General features: G+C 41.3%; 2 protein-coding genes across 9 annotated transcripts in view; both read left to right on the top strand.

Annotated features, from left to right (window-relative positions):
- The window catches only part of LOC115616670 (neural-cadherin-like), a 49,125-nt gene extending 40,941 nt beyond the window's left edge, over positions 1–8,184 (top strand). The window contains exons 26-33 of the mRNA XM_030506200.1: positions 164–293; positions 376–556; positions 3,104–3,270; positions 3,956–4,220; positions 4,974–5,154; positions 5,609–5,862; positions 6,771–6,925; positions 7,342–8,184. Of these exons, the coding sequence (XP_030362060.1) occupies positions 164–293; positions 376–556; positions 3,104–3,270; positions 3,956–4,220; positions 4,974–5,154; positions 5,609–5,862; positions 6,771–6,925; positions 7,342–7,743 (1,735 nt within the window). The 3' untranslated portion in view covers positions 7,744–8,184. The remainder of the gene's footprint in view (positions 1–163; positions 294–375; positions 557–3,103; positions 3,271–3,955; positions 4,221–4,973; positions 5,155–5,608; positions 5,863–6,770; positions 6,926–7,341) is intronic.
- Positions 8,185–9,026: 842 nt separating this feature from the next.
- Positions 9,027–25,210, top strand: part of INTS8 (integrator complex subunit 8) — a 23,257-nt gene continuing 7,073 nt past the window's right edge. For 5 of the 8 annotated variants that reach the window (XR_003991431.1, XR_003991430.1, XM_030486126.1 and 2 more), the window contains exons 1-17: positions 9,027–9,264; positions 10,815–10,989; positions 12,735–12,875; positions 13,263–13,334; positions 13,562–13,613; positions 14,582–14,764; positions 15,271–15,378; positions 16,094–16,249; positions 16,774–16,874; positions 18,037–18,178; positions 18,975–19,045; positions 19,192–19,367; positions 20,324–20,457; positions 20,941–21,051; positions 21,620–21,821; positions 22,350–22,471; positions 23,501–23,685. Coding sequence is in view for 6 of the 8 variants with exons in the window: in XM_030486126.1 (XP_030341986.1) it covers positions 9,135–9,264; positions 10,815–10,989; positions 12,735–12,875; positions 13,263–13,334; positions 13,562–13,613; positions 14,582–14,764; positions 15,271–15,378; positions 16,094–16,249; positions 16,774–16,874; positions 18,037–18,178; positions 18,975–19,045; positions 19,192–19,367; positions 20,324–20,457; positions 20,941–21,051; positions 21,620–21,821; positions 22,350–22,471; positions 23,501–23,685 (2,261 nt within the window). In the remaining 2 variants the exon portion in view is untranslated. Of the gene's footprint in view, positions 9,265–10,312; positions 10,455–10,814; positions 10,990–11,324; positions 11,531–12,734; positions 12,876–13,262; positions 13,335–13,561; positions 13,614–14,581; positions 14,765–15,270; positions 15,379–16,093; positions 16,250–16,773; positions 16,875–18,036; positions 18,179–18,974; positions 19,046–19,191; positions 19,368–20,323; positions 20,458–20,940; positions 21,052–21,619; positions 21,822–22,349; positions 22,472–23,500; positions 23,686–25,210 lie in introns of those variants that run through there. The other 3 variants (XM_030486117.1, XM_030486110.1, XM_030486154.1) reach the window with 3 other exon arrangements.

Here is a 25,210-nt window from a genome sequence, read left to right as displayed (position 1 = left end):
GAACCAACCAGAAAACTCAAACAAAACCCCCCAAAAAAACCCAACAACAAGAACTGGAAACATAATTACTCAAAAGAGCTAAGGAAAAAGCTGGGGGTGGGAATTGGCCAACTTGCTGAATTTTGCATGCCACTGATTCTTTCTTTCCCTCCTTTCCCTTCAGCATGGGTAGGCTCTTCAGTGGCCATCAGCCCCTGCAGCTGGGTGGAGTTAAGACTTTGCCTTACCACAGTTCACAAAGGCACTTCAGAGGGTTTGTTGGCTGCATACGCAACGTCATTGTCGATAGAAAGGTGGGGCTACTAAGACCAGTCTTGGGTTTACTGCTGTTAACTGTAGACACCTGATGTGACGATTCTCTTTGTCCTTTTCCAGGTCTATGATTTACAGCACCCTGCAGAGTCCTTGAACAGCACTCCTGGCTGTGTCCTCACGGATGAAATGTGTCAGAGTGGTGGGACGGCCTCCTGTGGGGCACACGGCAAGTGTGTTGGTGGTTGGGATTTCTTTCGCTGTGACTGTTCCCCAGGATATGCTGGACCAGCATGTGAAAAAGGTACTGCAAGTTCTAGGGAGAAATTCAGGGTGAGGATCTGTGGGAACAGCAACAAACATACTGCTCTAAATTTGCCACAACTTTGAACTGAGTAGTGTAATAAGATCATGCAGTGCTCTGGGAATGATTTAGATCTGCAGCAATGTAAGGATCCTTTTAATTCTTGCTGAATAAAGTTAAGGTCACAGATGGGGGTCTTGTTGATACCTGCTTTACATTGCAGGAGAGGCAAGTGGTCAAATGGGTTGTTTTGTCCTTTTCATCACAGCTTTTTATTTCTCAGTGATGAAAGATGAAACATACTGCAGTGTGCCTTCTTCCTCTGATCATACTGATCACGAAACATAGTTTAATGAACATGGTATTATTTGCCAGCTTACAGCAGTTATCAGAGTGATGAGGTTGCCAGCTTGGTATGTTCTCTCCGTGAAACCTGGGGGCATAACCCTCAAGTTATCGTCAGACCCAATTTTCAATCTATAAAATTGCGATAATTGTGTTTGTGTCTATCACTGGAATGAATTGCAGGTTGTGCAATGCCCCTAGACCACAGCAGTGGGTGCATGTGGGGACATAATATCAGGCTGGCTTCAGCAAATGTGTTACCCTGTACAAAATCAGCATGAAGTATGTATCAGAGAACAAAAGCATGCAAGGGTGAGTAATTAAAACCTCAGACACAGAGTAAGAAAATGCAGACTCTTAGCACAATTCCAAAATTTAGGAAATAAATTCTTTAACTCCTTCTTTAACATGGCCTGCAGCCATGTTCAGGCAAAGGTGGAACACACTTGAAGCTGGCTCTGTCCTCCCTTCAGCACTGATTTCTGAAGCAGAAATTGGAAGTGATTACAGGCATTTACTGGGACTTTACCTGCCATGTATCTGCCTTCTCCCTCTAGGTATGAGGTACAAATTATGAGGTTGATCTAACAGTCTGTAATGAGCACCAGTTTCCCATAACTTCGGGGGCTTTGTGTAGTGTTAGAAGAGAATTAGCCCCGCAGTCCTGTAGTTTGAATGAGCTACAGGTGAGGGTGAGCAGCAGCGAGCACATGCAAGCTAGCATTGAATCAGTGTGTTGCGATTAATAGACAGGACCAGTGGTGTATTACACGTATCTCTTCAGCTCAATGCACTCACTTTTCGTTCTTGTATATGGAACAGTAATACCATATGCGGGCAGACAGACCCTCTATTTCCTTCTCCATCTGCCACCCAAGACTTAAAAAATTACTCAGTAGAAGCTCTCTCTGTCCAACGGAGTGTACAGAGAATTGTAACAGACACATTCTAGGCCTGGAGTGTTCACTGTTTAAAGCATTTCTGATAACCATATAAGTGGTTAATACAGTTCAGTTACTTGTATTCACATTTCGCAGACAGATGATACTGGTTTATAAACATCTGCCTAGATTTAAATCTTATTCTGTTTTGCACCATCTTAGGATGCTGGCTCACAAACCCAAGTGCTGTGTTGGCTCCTACCCCACACCACTGTGGGACAAACTAAGTGCTCAGAAAGTAATTACTCAAAATCCTTAAGTCATATCCTGGTGTAACAGGAAAGCTAAGATTGTTTCCAGCTTCTTCTAATGTATTGGGCTGCAAAATGCTGGTGTTCAGCTGTTGCTTTATGAATGGTGGAGCCATGCTCACAGCACAGAGCAGACATCTGGGGACAGTGTCCCAAGAAAACCTGCTTATGAGCTAGAGCCTGTAGCTGCAGAGATAGTGGACAAGAAAGAACTGTGGGTTAGGAAGAATACTAGGAGGGGAATAAGCTAGAGGAGAAAAGAAAACACACTTCAAGAAAGAAAAGAGAGGAGAAACAGTGAGAGGAAAAGAGAGTGCAGAAATGAAGTCTCTTGATCATTTGATATTTCACATCCTGGGAATGCTCCAGGATAAGCTGGGCACTCTCTGGATTTCTACTTGCGTGACATTGACCTCAGATTAGCTGTTGGTGACCCAGTGTTCTTTCTGTCTAGTAACTTAACTTGGACTATATCTTTATTTGGTAAGAAGAAACTTCTTTTTTTCAACTAAACTGTGCTCGGAACAAGCAGATCTAGGATTGCTGTCAGGTAACGAGACTGAAATGGGTGCCTGCTGCGTAGAGCACCAGGGTCTGGGTGTTCAGTGGTTTTTGATTTCCACAGAAGTGTTCAGTGCAACTTGATCAAACTCTCTGCTGGGCAACTCTCATATGGATTTCCCAGATTAATGGGAAAAGAATTAATTTCAGTGCATTTTCCCTAGTTAAAATATGAAATACTGACATGATTCTGCTTGTGACAGGCAGAATGTTAGAGACAGTATTTAATTGTCCCTTTCGTGCCTAAAGTCTGTATCCTTGATTTGTTCTTTTTGTCTTAATTCCCTTAGAAGTGTGAGGCGTGTTCTCCATTATACTTCATTACTTTGCCAAAGTTTCTTAAGAACTAAAACTCTGACATTCAGAACCCGTTAATTCTCAAGCAGTAGAGATCTGAGGGAGCAGTAATTTCAGAGATTTTCACTCTGTTTTGTGTGTGTTGTGCTTAGTTCTTCCCGAATGGGCTTTTGGAAGGAACAGTTGGATCCATTATGAGCCAAGAAGCATCCTCAGCACTCACAGCACTCAGATTCAGCTGATGGTACGCACCCGTATCTCCCACAGCACCCTTCTCAGCTTGGCTTCTGCAGATGGGAATGGATACATCCGACTGGAGGTGAGCAGTCCAAAAGCCCTTCTGGTTCAGTGCTCTTAATTTGTCACGGAGGACCCTAGTGAGAGAAGACGATAGTTTACAATTAAGGACACCTTTTACATTCTGTAATGTAATAAAGAGCAAAAATTTTCCACATGAGGGTGACTACCCTCATTTGTGTTGTCCTTCTCAGTATTACCTTTTCATAGCATAGATTCCAGTTGTTTCACTGCCTACAAAATGTACAGGTGAGTGCATGTGATACACATGAACGGAGAAGACTGTTTGGTCCTATTTGCCTTTTCCCTTTACTTCTGTATGTCTCTAGCTATAAAACTTATCTCTGCACTTTTGTTGCTGTTGAAAAAAAATCCCTCTGGATTACATTAGCTAGACAGAGGCTAATTATTCAAATTGTAAAAGGAGGGTCAGCTGGAAAGACTTAGAGGTAGACATCAGTAGGGAGAAGACTGATTAAAGGGTTCATGTGAGTTATAAGAGTGGTCTGTAAAGAAGAGAGTTGATAATTCCTGGACCTGCAGTTTTCAGGTATTACTCCCAGTAATTTATATCTGGGAATAAAGCACTTAAAAACAAGAGTGCCATTTTAATTTTAAAAACTCAGGTCCATTTCTTGGGGCAGGACTGTGTAATAACATTTAGCAGTGCATTTCTGTTTTTAAAGGTCTTTATCATCTTCCTCTAGGTGGTTGAGGGTTTCTTTAACGTTAACTTCAGCTTAGGGGACAAAAATCACTCCCTGAGAATGAGGACATTACGTATAAACAATGGCCAGTGGGTTCTTCTGACCATGGAACGCTACCACAATGAATTTACCCTGCGTGTTAACAGTGGTGGAGGTGATCAAGAAGTGACCTCTGTCTTGGGTACAAACAGATGGTTTGAGATGGAGTGGACAAGCATTGTGCTAGGAAACCGCCTTCCCAATCATTCAGAGAGCAATTTCCAAGGTAAATATGGTGGGTTCCTAAAGTGAAGGAATTAAAGCCTAAAAGAGGCATCTTTGAGTATATTGGAGAGTCTGAAATGCAGTAAGAATTCCCATGGAGACTTCTATGCCCCTCTTCAACTAGGGAATTCAGAGCCAATGTTCAACTCTATTTGCCATTGTATCTGGTCCTAATGAAGGTATCCTGTAGATATTAAAAAATAGCACTTCTGATTTTTATTTCCCATGCCAAAGGCCCCAAGCAGGGAACTCATGTTGTGATCTTCACTCCCTTTTTGCCTCAAAAGGGTTTAAGGAAGAGACTCAACACCTTCTGGTAGGAGAAGAAGGATTTGCAAGGCAATTAATTTCCTGGGGTGGGGTGCTGGGACTTTGAGATTGTGGCTCAAGAAGAAGACAGCTTTTTCCATTCTGTTGCTTCTCATTCAGCCCCACTATTAAGATTGCACTTTAGATTGATTTAGTGGAGCTGTTCTGGTTCATAGCACGGTTCTGTTAATTCATTGCATTGGTACAAACAAGCTGTCCTGGAGGAGTATTGTTGATCTGTAGATCGGCCAGAGCACTCAAGCACACATCCTGTAGCTCTTCTTCTAAAATAGAATGGATAAGCAATATAAAGATCATTTTAAAAAATGTTTTACATTTTCTACAATGCTTTAAGGTCTCCTACATATGTGTTGGGGGCTAAGCTTGAGGTGGGGAAGTTGCTAACTCAATATATTTCTCTGTATACTCCCCTGCTTTGATGCAGGTTGTATGCGTGATGTCCAGCTGAATGGTCAGCCGCTGCTCGTGGAAGGCAAAAGCACGCAGTTTGGCTTAATTCTGAGGCGGCAAGGTGTCACGATGGGATGCCATTCCAGTGCCTGCAGCAGCCAGCCCTGTTACAGCCCTTTCCTTTGTGTAGACCTGTGGAGAAAATATGAATGCCGGTACATTAAGCTTTTTTTTTTATCCAGGGGTTGCTGGGAAGTTCTTTCTTTCCCCCCTAGTTCAGGGAACTTGCCTCTAACAGTAAAACTCCCTGTTACTGCTGGCCAGAGAGGGACATCCCAAGGACAAATCATTCCCTCCATCTCATCTCCCATCATGGACCAAACTTGCCTTTTCCTGCAAATCTGATATGGAACCTATTACTCCACCATTTTTGTCATGTTGGGAAGATCACAGGCCAGTAAGGAAGAGAAATGTTCATGTTTTCATAAGCCTACTAGTTCACTATGTTAGACTTTACATGTAGTTCATACTCTCAATGTGGATTTTTGGTTTGCTTGAGAAGACTTTAATTATTTGGTTTAAAGAGATCATAACAAACTTTGCACAAAACAACATACAACTCCAGGTGCTTTGCTTGCCTAAAAGATACCTTCTGCTTTTGTTGTTCAGGTGTCCAGCTGGGAAAGTAGAAATGATAGACAACCTTACAGGGCTCAGACACTGTATCTTATCACCTTGTGGACACTGGACCTGTAGGAATGGGGGTACCTGTGTAGCTCAATCCCAAGAAAAGATTATCTGCCAGTGCCCCGAAGGTTACAAGGGACGATGGTGTGAAATTAGCCAGGTGAAGGCTGGAAGACCCGTTGGACTCAGCTCTGGCTCTATTCTGGCAATCAGCATGTGCCTCCTTGTCTTCCTAGGTAGGAAAACCAGTACCTTTTTTCTCTCTTTTAAATCTTGTACCTTGCTTTACTGAATCGAGTCTGCTTTACCCTTGGATGTTGTGATCAGTGTTTCACTTTTTCTGGAGATCACCCGTTGGGAGTTTATTTGAGGATACTAAAGACAAGCACCAGCACATAGTTACAATTTTCTTGCTTTGAAGCCAGCTCAAGCAAATTTAGGGCTTCTCCCTTTCAGAATAACTTATTTTCAACCCTTTTTAAGTAAGAGCTTTCCCTCTATGTGTGCAAATCTGTGTGCAACCACATCCATCTGAAACTTCCACCTGCCCCAAGCCCTTACATTTGTAATAGGTAGGGCCTACAGCTAGTACCTGCTATTCACATATTAGGAAGGAAGACATCTTCCTCTATAAAGTTTATAATCTTAACAGGGAAACTTCATTAAGAGTGTGGGGCAGAAAGAGATGTTCACAGTGTGTCCAGTTTCAGGTGTACTTTGGCTGAAAAGTTAGTAACATGATAAAATTGATAAACTGCATACATACACAGAATAATAAAGACTCCATGATTATATTACACTTGTAACCTTCATTAAAACAGTGTTTTACTTACTTTGGGTATCTTATTTACTCAGGATTGGTGAAAGGCCAGAGATTGGCCAAAATGCCTTCTATTTAAATGGATTCCTTTAGGTAAGTAAAATACCCTTTTAATGAAGTTTATAATGTAATATACATAGATAATTCTTTATATTCATGAATATAAGTTGTTTATATATTAACAGTTACGCATTTCTTACCTTGGAATTTGGTTGTCAAATTAAGAGTTGATTTAATATCTCCGGAGTCATATAACTACTTGTTAATCGTGCATCATACTTTGTCAAATGACATGTAACAAATATGTGTCTTTATTTCTTGCAGCACTCTTGGTCTCCTACACAGTGTGGAGCCAGTGGGGAAGTTCAGGGTTTCGGAAAGGAGGAATATACCACATTCCTGAAGAGCGTGCAAGCTGGGAGGATGTTAGGGAAAATGTTTTCAATTATAATGAAGAAGGAGGTGGAGAACATGACCAGGTATGATGCAGTTTCAATTTAGTCTTTGCAAATGCAGCCTCCCCTCACCTTCATTTCCCAGATCTTTTATTTAACTTATTGTCCTTATCCAGTTGTTTTTGGGTTTTGGTTTTTTTTAACTGGAAGTACTCTTGAGTGGAAGGTTTTTATTGCAACCTTTCACAATGCTGGTTGTCTGTGGCCACCTTTAAGGGGGCTGCTCTGGATACAGCATGCTTGTGTTAGCTTAAGACTATCATTATGCAAAGGAATTTGATGTGATCTGAACTTAGCCCTTTGAACTAGGGCTTCTCTTCAGTTTGCAGAAAACTCACAGAATGCAGCTTTGTGTTGCACTGAATTTTAAAACAGTTTTTGGAACCTGTTTCCTTTTGTGTTGTTTGTCTCTGATATTTGCATTCTTTTTGATTTTCCAGAATGCTTACGATATAGATAAACTGAAGAAGCCTCTTCATACCATTCCCCACTTCTCTTTGAGGGCAGCTGCTTCACGCTTCAGGACACGCACTGGCCCAAAAAGAGACTCACTCACAAAATATGCACATCAGAAACAGTCAACATCAGCTGTTACCAGCATCCCAGACCTCAAGGAATACATTTCTCAAATAATTTGGGATGTAGACAACGATCTACAAAGTCTTCCAGCTGACACTATTCATTTTTACTGCTTAGAAGGGCAATGCTCTCTAGCAGGGAGCCTTAGTTCCTTAGATTCCAGTAGTGGTGATGAAGATCTAAATTATGATTGCCTCCAAGAGTGGGGGTCGAAGTTTGACAAGCTTAAAGAACTCTATAGCGTCTCAAACGAACATTTGTAACTGGAGTTAAAGGAACTTGACATATGGACACTACTTTCAAAAATGTCCTTTTTTATATGCAAGATACATCAAGTAACTTGATGCAAGTTTTTAGTTACAGTACCATGATACACTCACTTTTCCCAGGAGTGATAATCTGAAAGATCTTTTTTATGCAGTGTGCAGTTATTTAACAGTAGAAGTGCAAAGACTTTTAAAGCATGAATTTTCTTGAAAACTTTGGAATGTAGGATTTCTATAGAATAGCATTATAATATTGCTTTTTACTTGTGTAGATCAAAGTGACTTACTAGAATTATCCTGGTTGCAAGAACTTGAGTTATTTTATCCCTAGTATTAGTTTTAATCAGGTGAGTAATGATGGGTAAGACTTTTTTTTCATCGCATTCATTTTAGACTGTGAAATAATCATTACAAATATTAAATATAAAACATTTTAAATTTCTAGTTCTCATGTCAGTTTTTGTCTTATCCTCCTGAACTGTAATCTCCCTTGACAGCCCACACACCACCCCACTCACTATCACAGGCTGCCCAACTGTGTGAGACTGAAAATATAAAACCGTAAAATGTTGAGAAACTCAGACAGGTGACTGAAATAGTTAAAAGCTTCTGCTATCATCCTGCTTCTTCCTCAGACATTGACACCCTAGAAACAGGGATGTCTGAAAAGCTGCTGAACCAGCTCCTGGACAGTTGCATCTTAGAGAGTGGTATAGAGAGACATGGACTATGTAAATGTGGACAGCAGGTCCTGCTGAGGGGAAGTAGCTGCTTCTGAGACTTGATTAGAATCTGCACTTCTTCATGGATTGTCTTAATGTCTTTGCCTTTCCATAGGCCATTAAGGTGTGCATGAGCAGGAGGAGGATGGAGGATTAGGCATTGTACCCTAGGCTGAGCTGTGGGAGCCTGCTCTGGCTCCTGGAAGCGCCCAGCTCTGCGCGCTCCCTTCTCGCCTCAGGGCGCACAGGGGATGCCGCTGTAGGGACGCGGGGGACACGCTGGCAGGGGAAGGCTGCGGTGGTGCTGGGGTGACGCCAGCCCACGCTCCCACCGCGTTCGGAAGGAGGTCAGGCTCTTCCTCCACCAGGACCCCTGCCGGGGGTGTGGGCAGCGCCAAGCCCGCGTCACCCAACGCGGAGGTGAGCAGCTAAACCCAGCCCCGACGCCACGGGCGCCATATCCCCTCCCCGCTGCGCTGGGCGGGCCCTCACCGACAGGCCCTGCCCCGGAGCGGGGCTGGGGCGGAGCCATGTGCGGCCCTGCCCCTGCCCGGCGCGGAGGGCGGGGCCGGCGGCCATCTTGTTGCCGTCACTGGCTCCTCGGGGGGTGGCGCTACGTGCGAGGCCGGGGCGCTGGCGGGGCGGCCTGCGGGGCAGGCGGCGGCGATGAGCGCGGAAGCGGCGGACCGGGAGGCCGCCACCTCCAGCCGGCCGTGCACGCCGCCGCAGACATCATGGTTCGAGTTCCTGCTGGAGGAGGCGCTGCTGGAGCAGCACCTGCAGAAGCCCTCTCCCGGTGCGTGCGGCGCGGCCCTGCTGGCAGCGCGGCCCCCTCTCCTCAGCGCGGGGAGCGGCCTGGCTCGGGCCCCCGCCCCTGTCGGGCCCCGGGGGATAAGCGCTCCCCTTTTCCCTGCGGGCCCCTTCTCTGCCGCTCGGTTGCTGCCTGCGCCTGCCCGGGGCCTGCTGCCGGCGCGGCGCCGCCCCCCGTTCGCCTCCTGCGTCCCTCCCTCGCTCCCGCCCTCGCCTCTGGCTTCCCCCGGGAGGCGCCGCGGGGATGGGCACCCTGGCGCCGGTGAGGCCGTGGCTGACAACCCCCCGCCCGAGGGGCAGGCCCGGGCGCGGAGCGGCCGCTGGCGGGGCTAGGGGGGAGAAGAAGGGAAGGAGGGGTGGCGGTGCGGAGGGGTCTGCTGGCGGGGTCTTGTACCCTGCGGTACCGGCGGCTCCGGTGGCGGGGAAGCCACGGTGCTGAGGGTGAGACGGGGCGCCAGGCCCAGCGGCAGTGCAGCCACGGCTGTGCAGCGTTGGTTAACGTGAACAAGAACGTGTTTTTCTCGGTTTACGTTAACTTTCCTATTTAATAGCTTGATTTCTCCACCTTTCCTGTGTGGTAGATCACTTTTTCCCTTTGCATTATGTGGATTTTCTTTGTGGAAATCTAAGTTGTTTATAATGTGAAGTGCTGCTTGTAAAACTCATTGCAATTTGCAGCTGGGTTTCTCTCAGTGAAGATATTGCTAGTGCCACGAACTAGAGATCTCCTGAAGGTTCAGCGCTGAAATTGCTCTGTCTTCTTAGACCTGGAATAAATAGAAACCTAGCCTGATGTATTATAAGTGACTATATTTAAAAGTAGCTGATATTTCGATTATCGTAAGTGGAGTCGTCATCTTCAGTATGTGAATTCTACAAGCGGGTGAAGGAAACAAAATAACCTCGTACGGTATTGTCTCCATAAAAAGTAAATGCGTGAATAGTCAGGCAGTATCTTTGTGCTTAGATCTTACACTGCTATTTTGTGATTAAAATAATAAATACAAGTTTTGTGTTTCTCAGAGTTCAGTGAAAGTGTGATAGTTATGATTTGGTTTCAGTTTTTCAAAACAGACCAGAGGTATTAGAGAGACTATCTTAGTGTGTTCTATGATCTGCAGTTGCAAGAAAGAGATAGTATCTTCTAAATGCATTCACAAGTACCAGCAGTTGCTTGTAAATATCTTTTAAAATACAGAAGAGAATTACCAGTAGGTATGATTTTAACAACAGCTAACTTGTGATTTCAAGAGGCAACGTTTATTTTCTGTAGATGCAAGTACTGAAACATACAGTGTGGTGAAAACAAGTAAAAGTATGAGAGTGTGGTTATCATGGTCAAGTAAATTTGAAGGTTAAAGATAATGTTAACAGTCTGATTTAAGTCAGAATAAGCAAGATGCCCTTTGGAATGAGAATTTGCCAGGTGGCAATGTCAGTTGTATAAATGACAAGAAGATCTCTGTTGATAGTTGCAACACGAAATTACTTTCTGGGCTTACACAAAATCTGAAGAGTGGCTGTGTTTCTCTGCAGATCCACCACCAGTGCAGCTGATTGTCCAGTTCTTGGAACAAGCTTCAAAACCCTCCGTGAATGAACAGAACCAGGTTCAGCCACCACCTGATAACAAAAGAAATCGCATTTTAAAACTTCTTGCACTTAAAGTTGCTGCTCATCTTAAGTGGGATTTGGATGTATTAGAGAAAAGGTATAGTATGTACATCTTCATGGTGAAATTACTGAAGTGGGCTGAGAAATTTATTTTATCAAATGGAAATCTGTCTTGGTTCCTTTTCTCCTTATCTTCCTTACATTAAGTCTTGGGTGTGACAACTGAAATCAAGTTCAACCCTACCTGTGGGTTAGGAAAGGGTTTTGATGAAGGCAGTGTCTATGAGCAGATCAATACTGTTTATAATTTAGAGAGGAAGACTAGTGGGTCACATTAGGATGTGCACATCTAACCTGCGTAAGAATGAATTTTAGATTGTTTTTATCAGTGTAAAAAAAAATCATATTGTGTTACTTCTTTTGAGTTAATGGAATGAGATGTCCCTGACTTTTACCTATGAAGTTCTTTTATTCCAGCCCTGAATAATATTTTTGCATCTCTTCAGATATGTCATATTTGTCTTCCTTAGTAAGGTGTTTGGAGGTGGGATTACTGCTTGCCAAAGTACCTTTGCAAGATACAGCACAACTACAGAGAATGAACAGAAAACTTTATTGTGGTTAGTTGTGAAAATAATGTATGGGCATATAATAGGGTATATAATAGGGATTTTTTTATAGATGTATACTGTAGCTTTGAAAGCAGATGTATAGGAATGTGTACAAAGGGGTTGTGGTTTGGTATTGTTGGTTTGGGTTTTTTTTAATGCTGCTTCTCTTCTCACAGGAGGAATTTACACTGACATTTATTCATGGCATATTTTCTGTCAATTGGTACCTTCTTAAAATGCAGGTGTAATCCTGATTCAGAAATCAGCCCTGCTGCATGACACTATTTGGCTGATTCTGGGGTTTGATACGGTTGTTTTGTCCATCTGTGGTGGTCTTTTTTGAGAACCAGTGTGAATTCATTTCAACTACTAATTTAGCATCTCTATGTAGTAGAGTTCTTGTTCTGTTAGCTCATGAAGCCTAAGATTGTTTTTTCATTAAGAAACGTGCTTTTGTTTGTTAACGGATTATACCTAAAGGTTCAGTCATGATAGTTAAAAAGGAATAAAGTAGCAGCTTGAGCCAAGCTTTTTTATAAAGCTTCTGCTATTATCAACAGTTGAATGATGTTCTACTCTTGCCAATGAAAACAAGATTCCTGCATCTCGCATAGTGAGAACAGCATTTTTTAGTTTCAAATGAGAGCTTGATAGCAGACCTGGAGTCTGAAATAACGCAAGACCTAAATTTGTTAAACAGGAATTCTGGCTTTAGTTGGTGAAAGCGTAGTTTCACTGGTTGTTTTCAAAACTGGTTGCAAAGATTGCAAATTTGTCTCAAGATCAAAGGTACTTTGGCAGCAGCTGATCACTTCTAATTTCAAACAATGTCTAAATTGGGGATAGTGTTTCAGTTGTGTTAAATTATACCCCAAAGGCTTGGAGTGATGCAGTCCCGCCTACATGCCTTCTCATTTTATTAAGGAATGTTCTGTCCCAGCTAACGTATAGTTTTCACAATACAGTTTACAAAGCCCTACAGTGCTCTATTCCAGTTCCTAGTCTTAACTTTACTGTTTGCTAGTGGATGCTGTAGAAAGGGAGATAAACCATGATAGCACAGAGAAATGTTCCCTTTACGTGAGTGAAATTCCATTTGAAATGGAAGTAAGATCTGGGACTACTTTGAAAAGGATTTCTCATTAGTTAGGACCTTACCTAAGTGTGTGTTGTTTTTAACATCCCAGAAGTAGAATGTCTATATGAAATATCTTGTTCTCTTTTTTAATAGCTTGTCAGTCCCTGTATTGAACATGCTACTGAATGAGCTTCTGTGTATCAGCAAAGTTCCTCCAGGAACTAAACACGTGGATGTAGACCTGGCCAGCTTACCCCCAACCACTGCAATGGCAATTCTGCTCTACAACAGATGGTAAACTACTTTAAGGCAATAATCTTAAAATCAAGATAGAACAAAGCAATGTTTTCTTCTATCAATATACTTCTACATAGAAGAAGAATCTCAAATAGTAATTTTGTGATCTGTATGCAGGTTATAATGAGGAGCAGAGTCCGAAAAGCTATTCTACAGCAGGTTTTGTTCCTTAAAATGTAGTCAAGTTTGTGGTTTGAGCTCTTACCTTATAGAGTGCTGGTTTTTAGTTATTTATGGACATAAGACCATTTCTTAAACACTGGATGTGCTCTTGAGTAGAGGATATATTCTAATGGTATAATGTGTCTGTAATGATAAACTGATACTTTTAAGATGTGTCATCTGCTTATTACACTTCTTTGCTTACTTTTCTCCCCTGTATAGGGCCATAAGAACCATCGTTCAAAGTAGCTTTCCTGTAAAGCAGGTGAAACCTGGTCCACCTCAGTTAAATGTGTAAGTTTCAGGTATAACTCATTTGGATTTTGTAGTCAAAAATTTAATTTCTAAGTGGATTAAATCATGTCAGTAACATACAGTTGCTTAAAATGTCGAGTTTTAGCCTGGACAACTTAATTTATTTCAAGTATATTCTTATTTTTCTGTCAGACATGCTTGATACATGTCAAACATGCAGGTTTGCTTTATAATTGAGATCTTGACCTCTTCTCTCTATTGTCCAGGATGAACCAGATGCAGCAAGAAAAGGAACTAACTGACAATATTCTGAAAGTGGTGAGACTTCCCCCCCTTATTTTTGCTTAAATTTACATGTAAATATGAATAGACAGGAAATTAACAATTGCTTCATAGTTTTGTTGAATTCAGTAATTTATATTTGACACTTCTAGTATTTGCTGCAGTTCCACTCTGTGTGTTCTGGACTGCATGTAGTATGGAATGGGTTTCGTGTGATCGAAGTGTTCCATCAGCCCATCCTTTGCACCGTATGAATTGAGCAAATCAGTGTGTGATTAGTTACTAAGACCATACCATGCTTGAGCTGCAAAATGATACGGCAGCAAAACTCAGCACTTAATTTTATTTTTTAAAGGATTTAGTGGCTGAGTGTTTTCAGTTGTAGCTTTCAGCAGAACGCTGGTTGTGCCTAAGGTGTTTCCCTTTGAAAGTAGCCTAGCTACTTTCGTAAGCTTCCGTAAGCAACCTACACTTGTACTGCTTGGGATCAGTTAATGAATCTGTATTACACATCTTCTACAATTCTTCTATTTTTTCATGGGTTTGTTGGGTTTTTTCCCAAATAGATGAGCATGAATGATGTTTGTTTTACCAATTCATCAACATGTTTGAAAAAAATGTTGCTGTTCATGTAGAAGCTGGTATTGCCTCACCTGTGAAATAATAACATAAAACTTGCAATCTGAGCAATCTGATTGTGGCATAACTTAGTGGTCCAAAAATGAACAAAAAGATGTAGATAAAGTAGAAAAATATTTTGTTTAAACTGGAAGTAAGGGTTTGATCCTGTTTCTCTGAGTGCCTGAAACTAAAGTAGGAGCCACAAATTTCTTTATTGTACAAGAAATACAGTCACAGATTATAGATAGCAATAAGACAGGTATATCAGGACTTTCTTTTACTATCCTTTCACTGTACTGTTACATTCCTAGTGTTAATTTCAACCCAAGGCTAAACTCAAAAACCAAGAAATGAATTTTTTCAATGCATTTGAACTATTACAGTTGAAAGAGCAGGCTGCTGATTCCATCCTGGTCCTGGAAGGAGCACTTAAATTAAACAAAGATCTTTATGTCCACACTATAAGAACTCTGGATTTATTAGCCATGGAGCCTGGTATGGTGAATGGAGAAACAGAGAGTTCCACAGCTGGACTGAAAATCAGTGCAGAGGAGATACAGTGCCAGGTAGCTTACATTCTATACTAAAGCTTTCAATTCCTATCTATTTGTTTAGGCAAATGTTAAGTAATATTTTTGAGATAAATTGCAGTATTTTTCTATCAATATTTCCTGTGGTCTTTTTTAATACAATGAGATATTATTGACTGAATTTTTACATTATTAGAACTTGTTTCAACACTGTAGTTACTTTGCTTCCCCCAACTCGTCACTTCTCCCCCAACCCCCAGAGTAAGCCATTACATGATAAGGACAGCTTATTTCATTGTTCTTAATAATTATGTGGAGATCATTCTGTAATCTTGGAATGCCTGTGCAGAATTACTCACACCGGGATCACAGTTAAAGAGGAATCCATATGATGGGGAAAGTTACACAGTATATGTAGGTATATTAGATAAAACTAGGAATAGTTTAAAGTACGTATAATGTTGAGCTGAAATACTTAACCTTGACTTAAAATGTCATATAGATTGCCGAAGTAATGTGTTTTATATCACTGCTGTTTGTAGGTTTGCTATGATTTGGGTGCAATCTATTTTCAACAAGGATCTACAAATGCAGCCGTTCATGAAAATGCTAAAGAGATGTTTTTCAAAACAAAGGAGTTGATTGCAAAGGTACCGAGTGTTTTATTAGCATGTGTATTCAGCTCTCCTAAAAACCGAAAACCTTGCCTAAATTATTGCTTCCTTTTTTAGCAATTTAATAACACTTAATGGTGCACACAGTTTTAAAGAAACTTCATGGGATTTGGGCAGCAATTTTTGTGGGTTTTTTTTCCACATTGTGCCTTGTTTCAAATCATATTGATCAGCTGCAGTATATTGTTGCTTTGTTCTATGTATTGTCTTACACAAATTGTTTTGATGCAAGAAATGCAATAACACCCGCTCTGGGGCTAGCATTAACTCAGCTGAACAGCACGTTCTGTGTCCATTGTGGTATTTTGATTGTAGTGATGTATTTTTTGAGGAAGGTAACCGTACAGCACTTCCTGTTCTTCTTTTTATCTAACTTGCCCTTGGAAATCAGATTGTCTGTGCTCTGACCTTCTGAAAAATACAACATATTAATTTACAATTAATTCCTTTTTAATTTTACTTCTTATTTATATTCCAAAACCTGCAAAACTCAGAATTTTATTTAAATAGACAAAACATGGTGGAAGATGTAAAAAGCACATATAAAAATGTGCTTTTAAAAAAAGTCTGTATATGCACGTTCTTTTGTTGTTTTGCTGGGGAAATTGTGAGTTTCTGTTTGTGTTTCCAAACTAAGCTTATGCTTCCTAATATTTCAGCTATTAAGATTTGATTAACCCTTACTTTTCAGAATGGTTCCTCATCACTTCATTTTACCATAGATGAAGAACGGTTAGCTGGGTACTGTCAAGCATGTGGAGTTCTTACCTCGTCTTCTGATGATACATCTCAACAGGCAACTCCTTATAGTCAAATCCATAGCTGTATGAAATCTGGCAATTATCAGGTAGGGTGCTTAAGTACACCCACATGTATTTGGGGGTTTTGTTGTTCCATGTGGATGATTCCACCTGACCCGATAGGGATTTTAATAAAGTTAAGTGTTCCAGTTAACCGTTAACGTAGTGTTTTAGAACACGTATATAGGAATATAACATAATTTGATACATATTAGATTAAAATGTCTTGGATTCCATACAATGTAAATAATTCCTCCTAGCTGATATGGAATTTCCAGGTAGAATCTAATTATTCAGGTTACAGGGAATGTTGCTGCTGAGATTTGCAAGTTTGTTTGGTGATGTTTGGTTTTGGGAGTTTTGGGGTGGTTTGTTTTGTTTGGTTTTTTTCTTTGATTCTCGATGATGGAGAACTCTTGTAGTTTGGTCCCTTTTAGGTTGTTTAATGAATTTTAGTATCACATATGGGTGCAAGCTGCTTCTGTTAGTTTGATATTTCTGTCAGATAGAAAATTACTTTAACTGTCTTTTGCATTACGCATTGACTATTCCAACTGTGTTTGTGTTATAGGATGTAGTGAAGATATTCCTTGAAGACAATCTAACCCTCAGTTTACCTGTTCAGTTCAGGCAGTCAGTGCTGAGAGAACTCTTCCAAAAAGCTCAACAAGGGTGAGACATTAAATAATGATCTGTTCAATGATGGTGAAAAGCAGTTTTCACGACTTACGTTTTTCATAGAAAGTATAGAAAATCTTCTAACAACAAATTATCTGCATCCAAGAAACTTGAGCCTTTATTTCTGTTACCAGTAGTCTTAACTACATCTCCCCACTAGAGATCTGTGTTGTGGTGTTTCTCACTGTGGCTTATATGGGAAAAAATTAATGAGCATTACCACTTAATTTTACCACTTTACTGATTGTTTTTATTTATGCCATAATTGATCGTGTGCATGTGTGTACATATATATAAAAGTTATAACTAATGCCTTTTTAGAGGTTTTCTAAAACTTGAAGGCAAAGCTGGTCAGGTTTACCATACTAAGCAGTAATACTGTAGGAGATGTGTACTTTGTTGGGAATGCTGGCAGTTAACTGTGATTAGGAGCCTTGTGCACTGCTGAACCAGCCCAGGGCTGAATGAGTAGGGTGGTACGTTTACAGTAAGAAAAAGATTACAATAAGCAGAGAGAACTAGGCACATAACAAGGGCAGCTTGTGGATGGCTCCCACTGGAGAAGTGCTAAGCACATGGCTGCATCCAAAATTCAACCTTCTGTGGAGCTTAGGCACTTGAATCGGGGCTATGTGGAAAGCATCTCCATATAATCATGATGATAATTCTTCTCTGAAGGGAAGCTGCCTGCAGGTATTTCTACTGAAGAAGTAAGAAGGCCAATTTTACACATGTGAGAAAAAAGACGTATTGATGGTGACAGCCTCTTGTGTAAAACCTTAGCAGTTACTGAATTCAGCTTTCACATCAGCCAGAGAGGAGTCAAATAAGTGTCTCTTCTAAGAGAATCTTAGAGGCTGTAGCTTAGCACTGTCTAGGGGTGTTTTAATCTCTGATATGGCTGATACAGAGCACCTTCAGGGATGAATACTAGACAGAGAAGGATGGAGGAGCATGACTTTGCAACCTAATCAAGCCATGCAGAGAAGGTTTAAGAGAAGAAAGCCATCTGTTTTGGTTATTTGTCTTGACTTTTGTACAGTGATTGTGTATTCTGAGATGCACAAATATTCCTGAAGTCTTTTGGAATGTCAGCTGTATTATCAACTCTGTTTGTCAGAGACGTTCCGTGATCTTCAGTTCTGTGTTCATACAGGAATGATGCTCTGGATGAAGTTTGCTTCAAAGTCTGCGTGTGCAACACAGTCTGCGATGTATTGCAGGGTCGAACAGTTGATGTTCAGTTTTGTCAACTGTTCCTGAAACCCAGCAAAGAGAAAATAGACTTCCTCCTTGAGGTAAAAGAAATTACCTGAAATTAGAAGGGGAAACAGTATTTAGCGAGATACCTTTTTCCTCATATAACAGTATTATTGTTGCAAGGAATGCTCAAATTTCTGAAGCAGGGAGAAATACTTTGTACTAACTGCAAGAAAGTTGATTAAAGTTTGAGAAGTTACTTTACAATCACACTCTGTGATCAGTCTTGCATCTCTGCATATACCTCCATTTCCGTCTGTTGGAGAACATGTTTCCAGAGTTGACCTGTAGCTTCAGATTGGATTTAAAATTGCTGCTGTTCCTTGACATCACTGAACTAGATAGAGGTATTGTTGAATGTTTGTTTTCAAGGAACAAAGAAACAAATTCTCTGAGACAGTTATCTTTCAACTGCTGCTTTTTTAACTGTTAGTCCTAGTGAATCTTATGGATTTGCACTTAGAAATGTTGGTTCATTTTTAAACTCCTGTGAAAGGGCTTTGTTACATACTTAGTGATGTTGTAAGGCTGACTGATACCGTGGCACTCAGCATCAGCACACCTAAATATCAGAGGAATAGGAAAAAGAAGTGTGAATTGTGTCTGAGGGAAGATTGCAGTTGTCTGGAACAGCCTGCCTCATGTGCAGGTTGAAAGAAACTGATCCATCTGTTTTGGCTACAGTGTTCACCAGGTAACTTTGCTGCCTCACGTGAGAGAGGGAGTTACTGGCTGATGCTAACTGTGAGTCAGAAAACTGGGTAGTAACACTGTCTGTAACTAATTGTAAGTGTTCTAAGGGGCTGCTTACTTATGTTCTGCTTTCTTCCCCAGGTTTGTTCGAGATCATTAAACTTGGAAAATGCTTCTGAAGCGTTGAAGAGAAAAATGGCAGCTTTCCTCAAGTATGTACCTGTACTAAGATAACATGAATTCACACTTTGAAATCAGTGTAATACAGCACAATAAATGATTACAACAGAGAACTTACAACTGGAAAATAAGCAGCTTCTTCCTGCTTGCTCATGTATTAACTTTTTCATTTGTTTAGAAACTTGTGTTTGGGTTTGGAAGATCTTCAGCTTGTCTTCATGATTTCATCTCATGAGCTGTTCATAAAACTGCTGAAAGATGATGAACGGAAGCTGCTCATTGACCAAATGCGGAAGAGATCACCTCGGATCAACCTGTGCACAAAACCTGTGGCTTCTTTTTATGATATCCCAGGTATTTTTCACAGCATTTCCATTAACTTATATACAGGCAGTGACCTGTTTCCATGCTTGAAGTTACTATGTGCAGGTCTGTTCTCAGAAAAAGTTTGAGAGAATGTTTTCAGAGAGAATACATTTTTAGTTGGTGAATGTCCTGCTTGTTCAAGAAGGTGGCTGTTATTTGCTTGTATTTCAACTGAATATAATAGGCTCAAATGAATGTGTCATCATAGAATGGTTTGGGTTGGAAGGGACCTTTAAAGATCATCTAGTTCCAAAGCCCTGCCATGGGCAGGGACACCTTCCACTAGAGCAGGTTGTTCAAAGCCCCATCTAACCAAGTGAAGCAGATATGTGGCACTTGGTTTGAACCAAATCTGGCTGTTGTAACTGTTGGCAGAAAGGGCACCCTGCCTCTGGCCTGAGGCAAGCACTAATGCTTGTGTGACTGTGTGGTGAGCTGGACCAGGAGTGATGTCCGGATGAAGTTTTAAACTTACCAAAGTGAAACAAATTGTTTCAGCCACTTCATTTCCCCGGTACAGCTGGCTGCCTGTGCAGCTGCACAAGTCAAAGCTGACAGAAGAGGTGCCCTGTGGTGACTAAAGCTGGAAAGAACTGGCCTTGCCTTGACTTAAGCCAGTTGTGAAAATACATATTTTCACTAAGGCAGTATAGGGACACTTTTTTTGGTGCAGATCTTATTGCTTTACTGCAGCAAAGGTAACAGAATACTCAGAGCTGCTGCTGTGAGAAAAGAGGGCATTGAAAGTAGCCCTTTAGGTCAGGGGAGCTGGGAAGCTAGCACATGGTGTTTGTGAAAGGGCACAAACGAATGTATGAGGCCTTCAAAAACATTGATGTATCTGCTGTTCTTACTGTGTTATGTGTAAATTCTTACATACTAAAGAAATGTAAGCATCTACATTAAGAAGGAATGTGCTGGAGATCTGATTGCTTTTCTCCTAGCTTCAGCAAGTGTCAATATTGGCCAGCTTGAGCATCAGCTCATATTGTCAGTAGATCCTTGGAGGATTCGACAGATCTTAATTGAGTTGCATGGTATGACTTCAGAACGCCAATTCTGGACAATTTCAAATAAGGTAATTCATTTCATGTGCTCTTGAGTGTAATTCAGGAACTGGGTAGGTGTCATACTGCAGTGAACAGTAAACATTTTGTCATAGATCCTCAATGGGGTTTATTTTTCACTTGTGAGAAAACAAATTCCTCCTTTCAGTGTTCTGACTTGTCAGCAGTATTGCTTTAAATTAAATTCTTGTTGTCAAAAGCTGGCAGCAGAAGAGAGGAAGAGATTGGTTGGGTTGGTTTTTAAGACAGGATTTCTTGTCTGTCTCCCCCCCCCCCCAATTATTGCAGATTCAGAGCATGAGCAAAGTAGGGTAGCTAGCCTGTTTTATTGAACTTCCATCAGAGCAATGCATCTGACTAGATATAAAAATGAAGGACTTGGCACTTAGGTGGTAATAGTTTTCAATGTTTGAGTTTTGTTTATAATGTTGTAAGCAGTGATGTGAATTCTAAAACCTGTTTCTGTGCAAATGTCCTATGTATTTCTCTCCCAGTGGGAAGTGCCAAATGTTTACGGCAATGTTATTTTAGGAATCAAAGACAGTCTGACTAGGGATTTGGTCTACATCCTTATGGCAAAGGGATTACACTGCTGTGCGATTAAGGTGAGCAAGCCATCTGAAGGTACTGGTGAGTGAGTTTGAGCAATTGAATTTCAGCAACACTGAAAATATGGCAAAAAGCCCTTTTTGAGAAAAAGAATTGTAAAACTGGGGGGTGAGGGAGATGTATTAACAAGTCCTGTGTCTTGTGTAAGGGTTAAATATTTCTGTCTCAAGAGTTCCATCAGTGGAGCAAGGATAATGGCTTTCCAGTGAGTTGGGCTTGGAGATTATTTCATTCATATGAAGTTTTGATTATGATGCACTAAATCATGTTGTGTCTAAACCCAGTTTCACATAAGGAATTTATCGGAATGTTGGTTTATTTTCCTTGTAATTGACAATACTGTAGTTTGTTAATCTACAAGATAAAAAAACCCACTGCACCCAGTATGCCAATAGTTACTTCTGGTATGGTTTTTCTTCTTGTTTTCTTTGAAAAATCTGGAACTCTTGGAACTGTTAAGATTTAACAGCAAGTCCATAGGACTCAAAAATTGAGAGCTGAACTCTTAGTCTTCTCCTTTGTGAATCCATTAGGAATCATCAATGCATATACTTCTCATTGCAGGATTTTGTCCATGCAAAACAGCTTTTTGCTGCTTGCTTGGAGCTTGTGACAGAGTTCTCTCCAAAACTGCGCCAAGTCATGCTGAATGAAATGCTACTTTTGGACATTTACACTCATGAAGCTGGACCTGGTGCTTCTGGAGAGCGTCCTCCTTCTGACCTTATAAGCAGAGTCCGAGGATATTTGGAAATGAGAGTTCCTGGTAGGTACATTGCTGTCTTTCCTGGGACACAGTAAAGTACAAAGCTCGTGAGAAAGGAATAAAGAAAACAACTTTGGGTGGTAGGTTTTCCGCTTAGGTGTGTAATTGGAAAAACAGTAGTGAAGTTTGACATGGGGTTTAGTAAGGCTTTAGAAGTCTGGTTAGTTCTTAGAAGCTGGAAATGAGAACAGCAACATGATGATGCCTACATACTGCTAAACACTGACTGTTTAGTGCTGCTTAACAGGATAAAACAAATTTTTGCCTGAAAAGTTCTGCTAGTTGCTAAAGCAGTCTGCATGGCTTTGTGCTGAGAGAGTAATGTAGTGCTGTTGGGGTTAGAGGAAGCTGTTGTTGCTCCTAATTTTTAGAGGTGAGGTCTCTTGTAGGGCTAAGCAACATGTTTTTCTGTGATAGGTATGGATCAGAAATGGCTAATCAGGGGGAATGGGTTTTGCTTGTTTTCATATAACACTGTTCATGAAAAAAATCCCCCAAAAGTTAAGCAAAGAACACATTTTCTTCCAGATATTCCTCTCCGTCAAGTTATAGCTGAAGAATGTGTTGCCTTCCTGTTAAACTGGTGTGAGAATGAGTATTTGACCATGCAAGTTCCATTACCTCTGGTTCAAACTAATCCTTATGTGAAGGTAAATAGTGCTCACTCTCAAAGCCTTTTCAGGCTGTAATTTGCTTTTTCCCGCTGAAGTCTTCTGTGCTTTCAAAAGCATGTGCCCTTTTGTCTCAAGAGTGCCAGGTTTTGTGGCTGTCATGAGTTAGATCTGGTGTAGAAGACAGCAGGACTAAGCAACAGGTCTGTTTGACAGGTCACTAAAGACATGAAGGCTGTGCTGCAAGAGCAGATGAAACAAGCTGCACCTTAGCCCTTGTTGGCTGCCAGCTGAGCTTGGTGCCATAAGCATCAGGCATGTGTGGTTACGATTGAAACCCTGTAGCACTTCCATAAAGGACTCGCCTCCAACATGAATCCAAGCTGAGAGTTCCAGCTGAGGGGAATGAGAAGTGTACACATCTCGGGCTTCATATCTGGTTGTTGTTCTGTTCTGAAGACATTTGTTTTCCAAGTTCTCTGTAATGGTTCCATTTTTTAACCCAACACCAGGTGTGAATTTCTGGAGACGTTCAAGCACTGCCTTTTTGGAAACTTCACTTTCAAAATGGTTTTACGGCACTGTTCCTGCTTCAGAGTCTGGCAGTGAAGCTGAATGCAGGTCATGTTATAGGACAGGTTCATTTTTGGCCTGCTCTGCTTACCTGTGGTGTTTCCTAATTTCTGTTCTGAGGTTCAGCTTTTTCTGTGTAGCAGAGTGCCAGTTTCAGTTCAGATTATTATATGAAAGTTAAGGGAGTTCTAGGGAGACAGTCTTTATAAAACTATATTTCATGGGATTTAGGTTTTATGCAGTATACTGTAGTAGAGTGTAAAGCTTGCTTTCTGGAACCTGTAGTAATGAAATATACCCTAGGAAAACTCTTCTGCTGTTTAATTCCTGTCTTCCAGGTTCCTCATCGTGTCCTCGACTGCAAAGTTTAGTCACATTGCTTTGTAGTTTGTAACTTAAAATTATTTAGGCACTTTAAATGCCAACAATTCCTTTGCTGTAGTCAGTGTCCGGAGGAGCTGCACTTACTGTATTTTTTTCTCTTGCATTGCATAGCTGGGACAGTTGCTGGCTGCTACATGCAAAGAACTTCCAGGTCCCAAAGAAAGCAGACGGACAGCAAAAGACCTTTGGGAAGTTGTGGTACAAATCTGCAGCGTTTCCAACCAGCACAAACGCGGGAATGATGGCAGAGTGAGTTTGATAAAACACAGGGAGTCTACGCTGGGCATTATGTACAGGTGTGTCTTAAATTATTTTTAAAGATTGTTTGAATTGTGTATTTGACCCATGTTCCCTTCAGAAATTGTCTAGATTCCACTGTCTGAGTGGTGGCAGCTGAAGGTCTCTACTGAGTAAACAATCCACCCACTGGCAGTGTTGGATATTAGTGGTGATGTGTTGCCTTTCCTTTTCGGAGGGAGAAAAGAGTATGTGGGGTTAAGGTCAAAATACAGACACTGAAGCATATGTGTCTATGCTCCATTATAACCAGCGTAGATCTTCCAGTAAAGTCAGTGGCATCTAGAGGGCAGTTTAGCTGACCAGCTGGAGGTGTCTGCTTTACATTAACTGGAATTGTTCTGCAGGCCCCATTCACTGTAACCGTGTTCTGTTTTGGACATTGCTGTACAAAAAAAGATGTGGACAGGCTGGAGAGGATCCAGAGAAGGGCCACAAAGGGGACCCAAGGGCTGGGAAAGCCTGCCTCATAAAGAAGGGCTGAGACAGAGAACTGGGTTTGTTCAGCATAGAGAAAAGAAGGCTCAGGGGAGACCTTTTATTACCATGTTCCAATGGTTAAAGGGTGGCTACAAAGAAGGTGAAGACTCCCTTTTTACAAGGAGTCAGTCACATGGAAAAGATGAGGGGTAACAGGTACCAGGTACTGCTGGGGAGATTGCAGTTGGACACGAGGACCATTTCTCAGAATGAGAATAATCAGCCACTGGAATAATCTCCGCAGGGAAGTGGTGGATTACACTTCCAAGATTCGGCTGAGCAGGGTGCTGGGCCATCTGGGGTCATGTTTTGCTAAGAAAGGTTGGACCAGATAATCGCTGAGGTCCCTCACAACCTGGTGTTCTATGTTTCTATGATTAACTACTCTTATAACTGCATTGAATACCTACCTCACAGCATAGGAGTTTGTATGTATCTTCAGGTTTCTGAATTGAAAGCTAAATGTTATTCAGTTTTGAAATGAAATTCTCATGCCACTGAGCTCCTGGGGAGAGGGAAAGGAGGAAAGTATTCTTGACTGGAGTATTTTCACTGTCAGTTCCCTAACCTCTGCCAGCCTTAGCCTAACTGACTGATGGATTGATTCATTCAGAACTCTCTGATTTGTCCTCTCAGTGAGTGTTTTCAGCTTGTTCTTAAGTTCAAGCCTAATTACAAGTTGCCTGTTAAGGTGAGTTCTGGAATGTATGATTATATCAAACAGCTTTCCGTGTTAAAAACTTGGGAAAGGTGGCCCTATCAAACTGTTGACTGTTTCTTTGCCTTTCTTGAGCTAATCAGGTTAATGTGTACCTAAAGACCAGCTGCTTTTGCTTATCCTGCAGTGGGATGGGTGAGAGAGGGTACGTGCTTGCTATAGGTTTCGGTTGTACTCTGGCAAGGAAAAGGAAACAGTGCAGGTGTACTCTGGGATACTGAACCTCTTCTGACCCCTCTGATTCAAACAGTGAAGGGCAGTGACCCCGTTGTTATTACGGAAAAGAAGCAGTGAAACCTTTTCCAAACAGGCTGTGCTTGTCTGGG

This window comes from Strigops habroptila, chromosome 1, assembly GCF_004027225.2.
Source record: "Strigops habroptila isolate Jane chromosome 1, bStrHab1.2.pri, whole genome shotgun sequence".
NCBI classification, from domain to species: domain Eukaryota; kingdom Metazoa; phylum Chordata; class Aves; order Psittaciformes; family Psittacidae; genus Strigops; species Strigops habroptila.
This window is presented reverse-complemented; position numbering and strand designations above follow the sequence as displayed.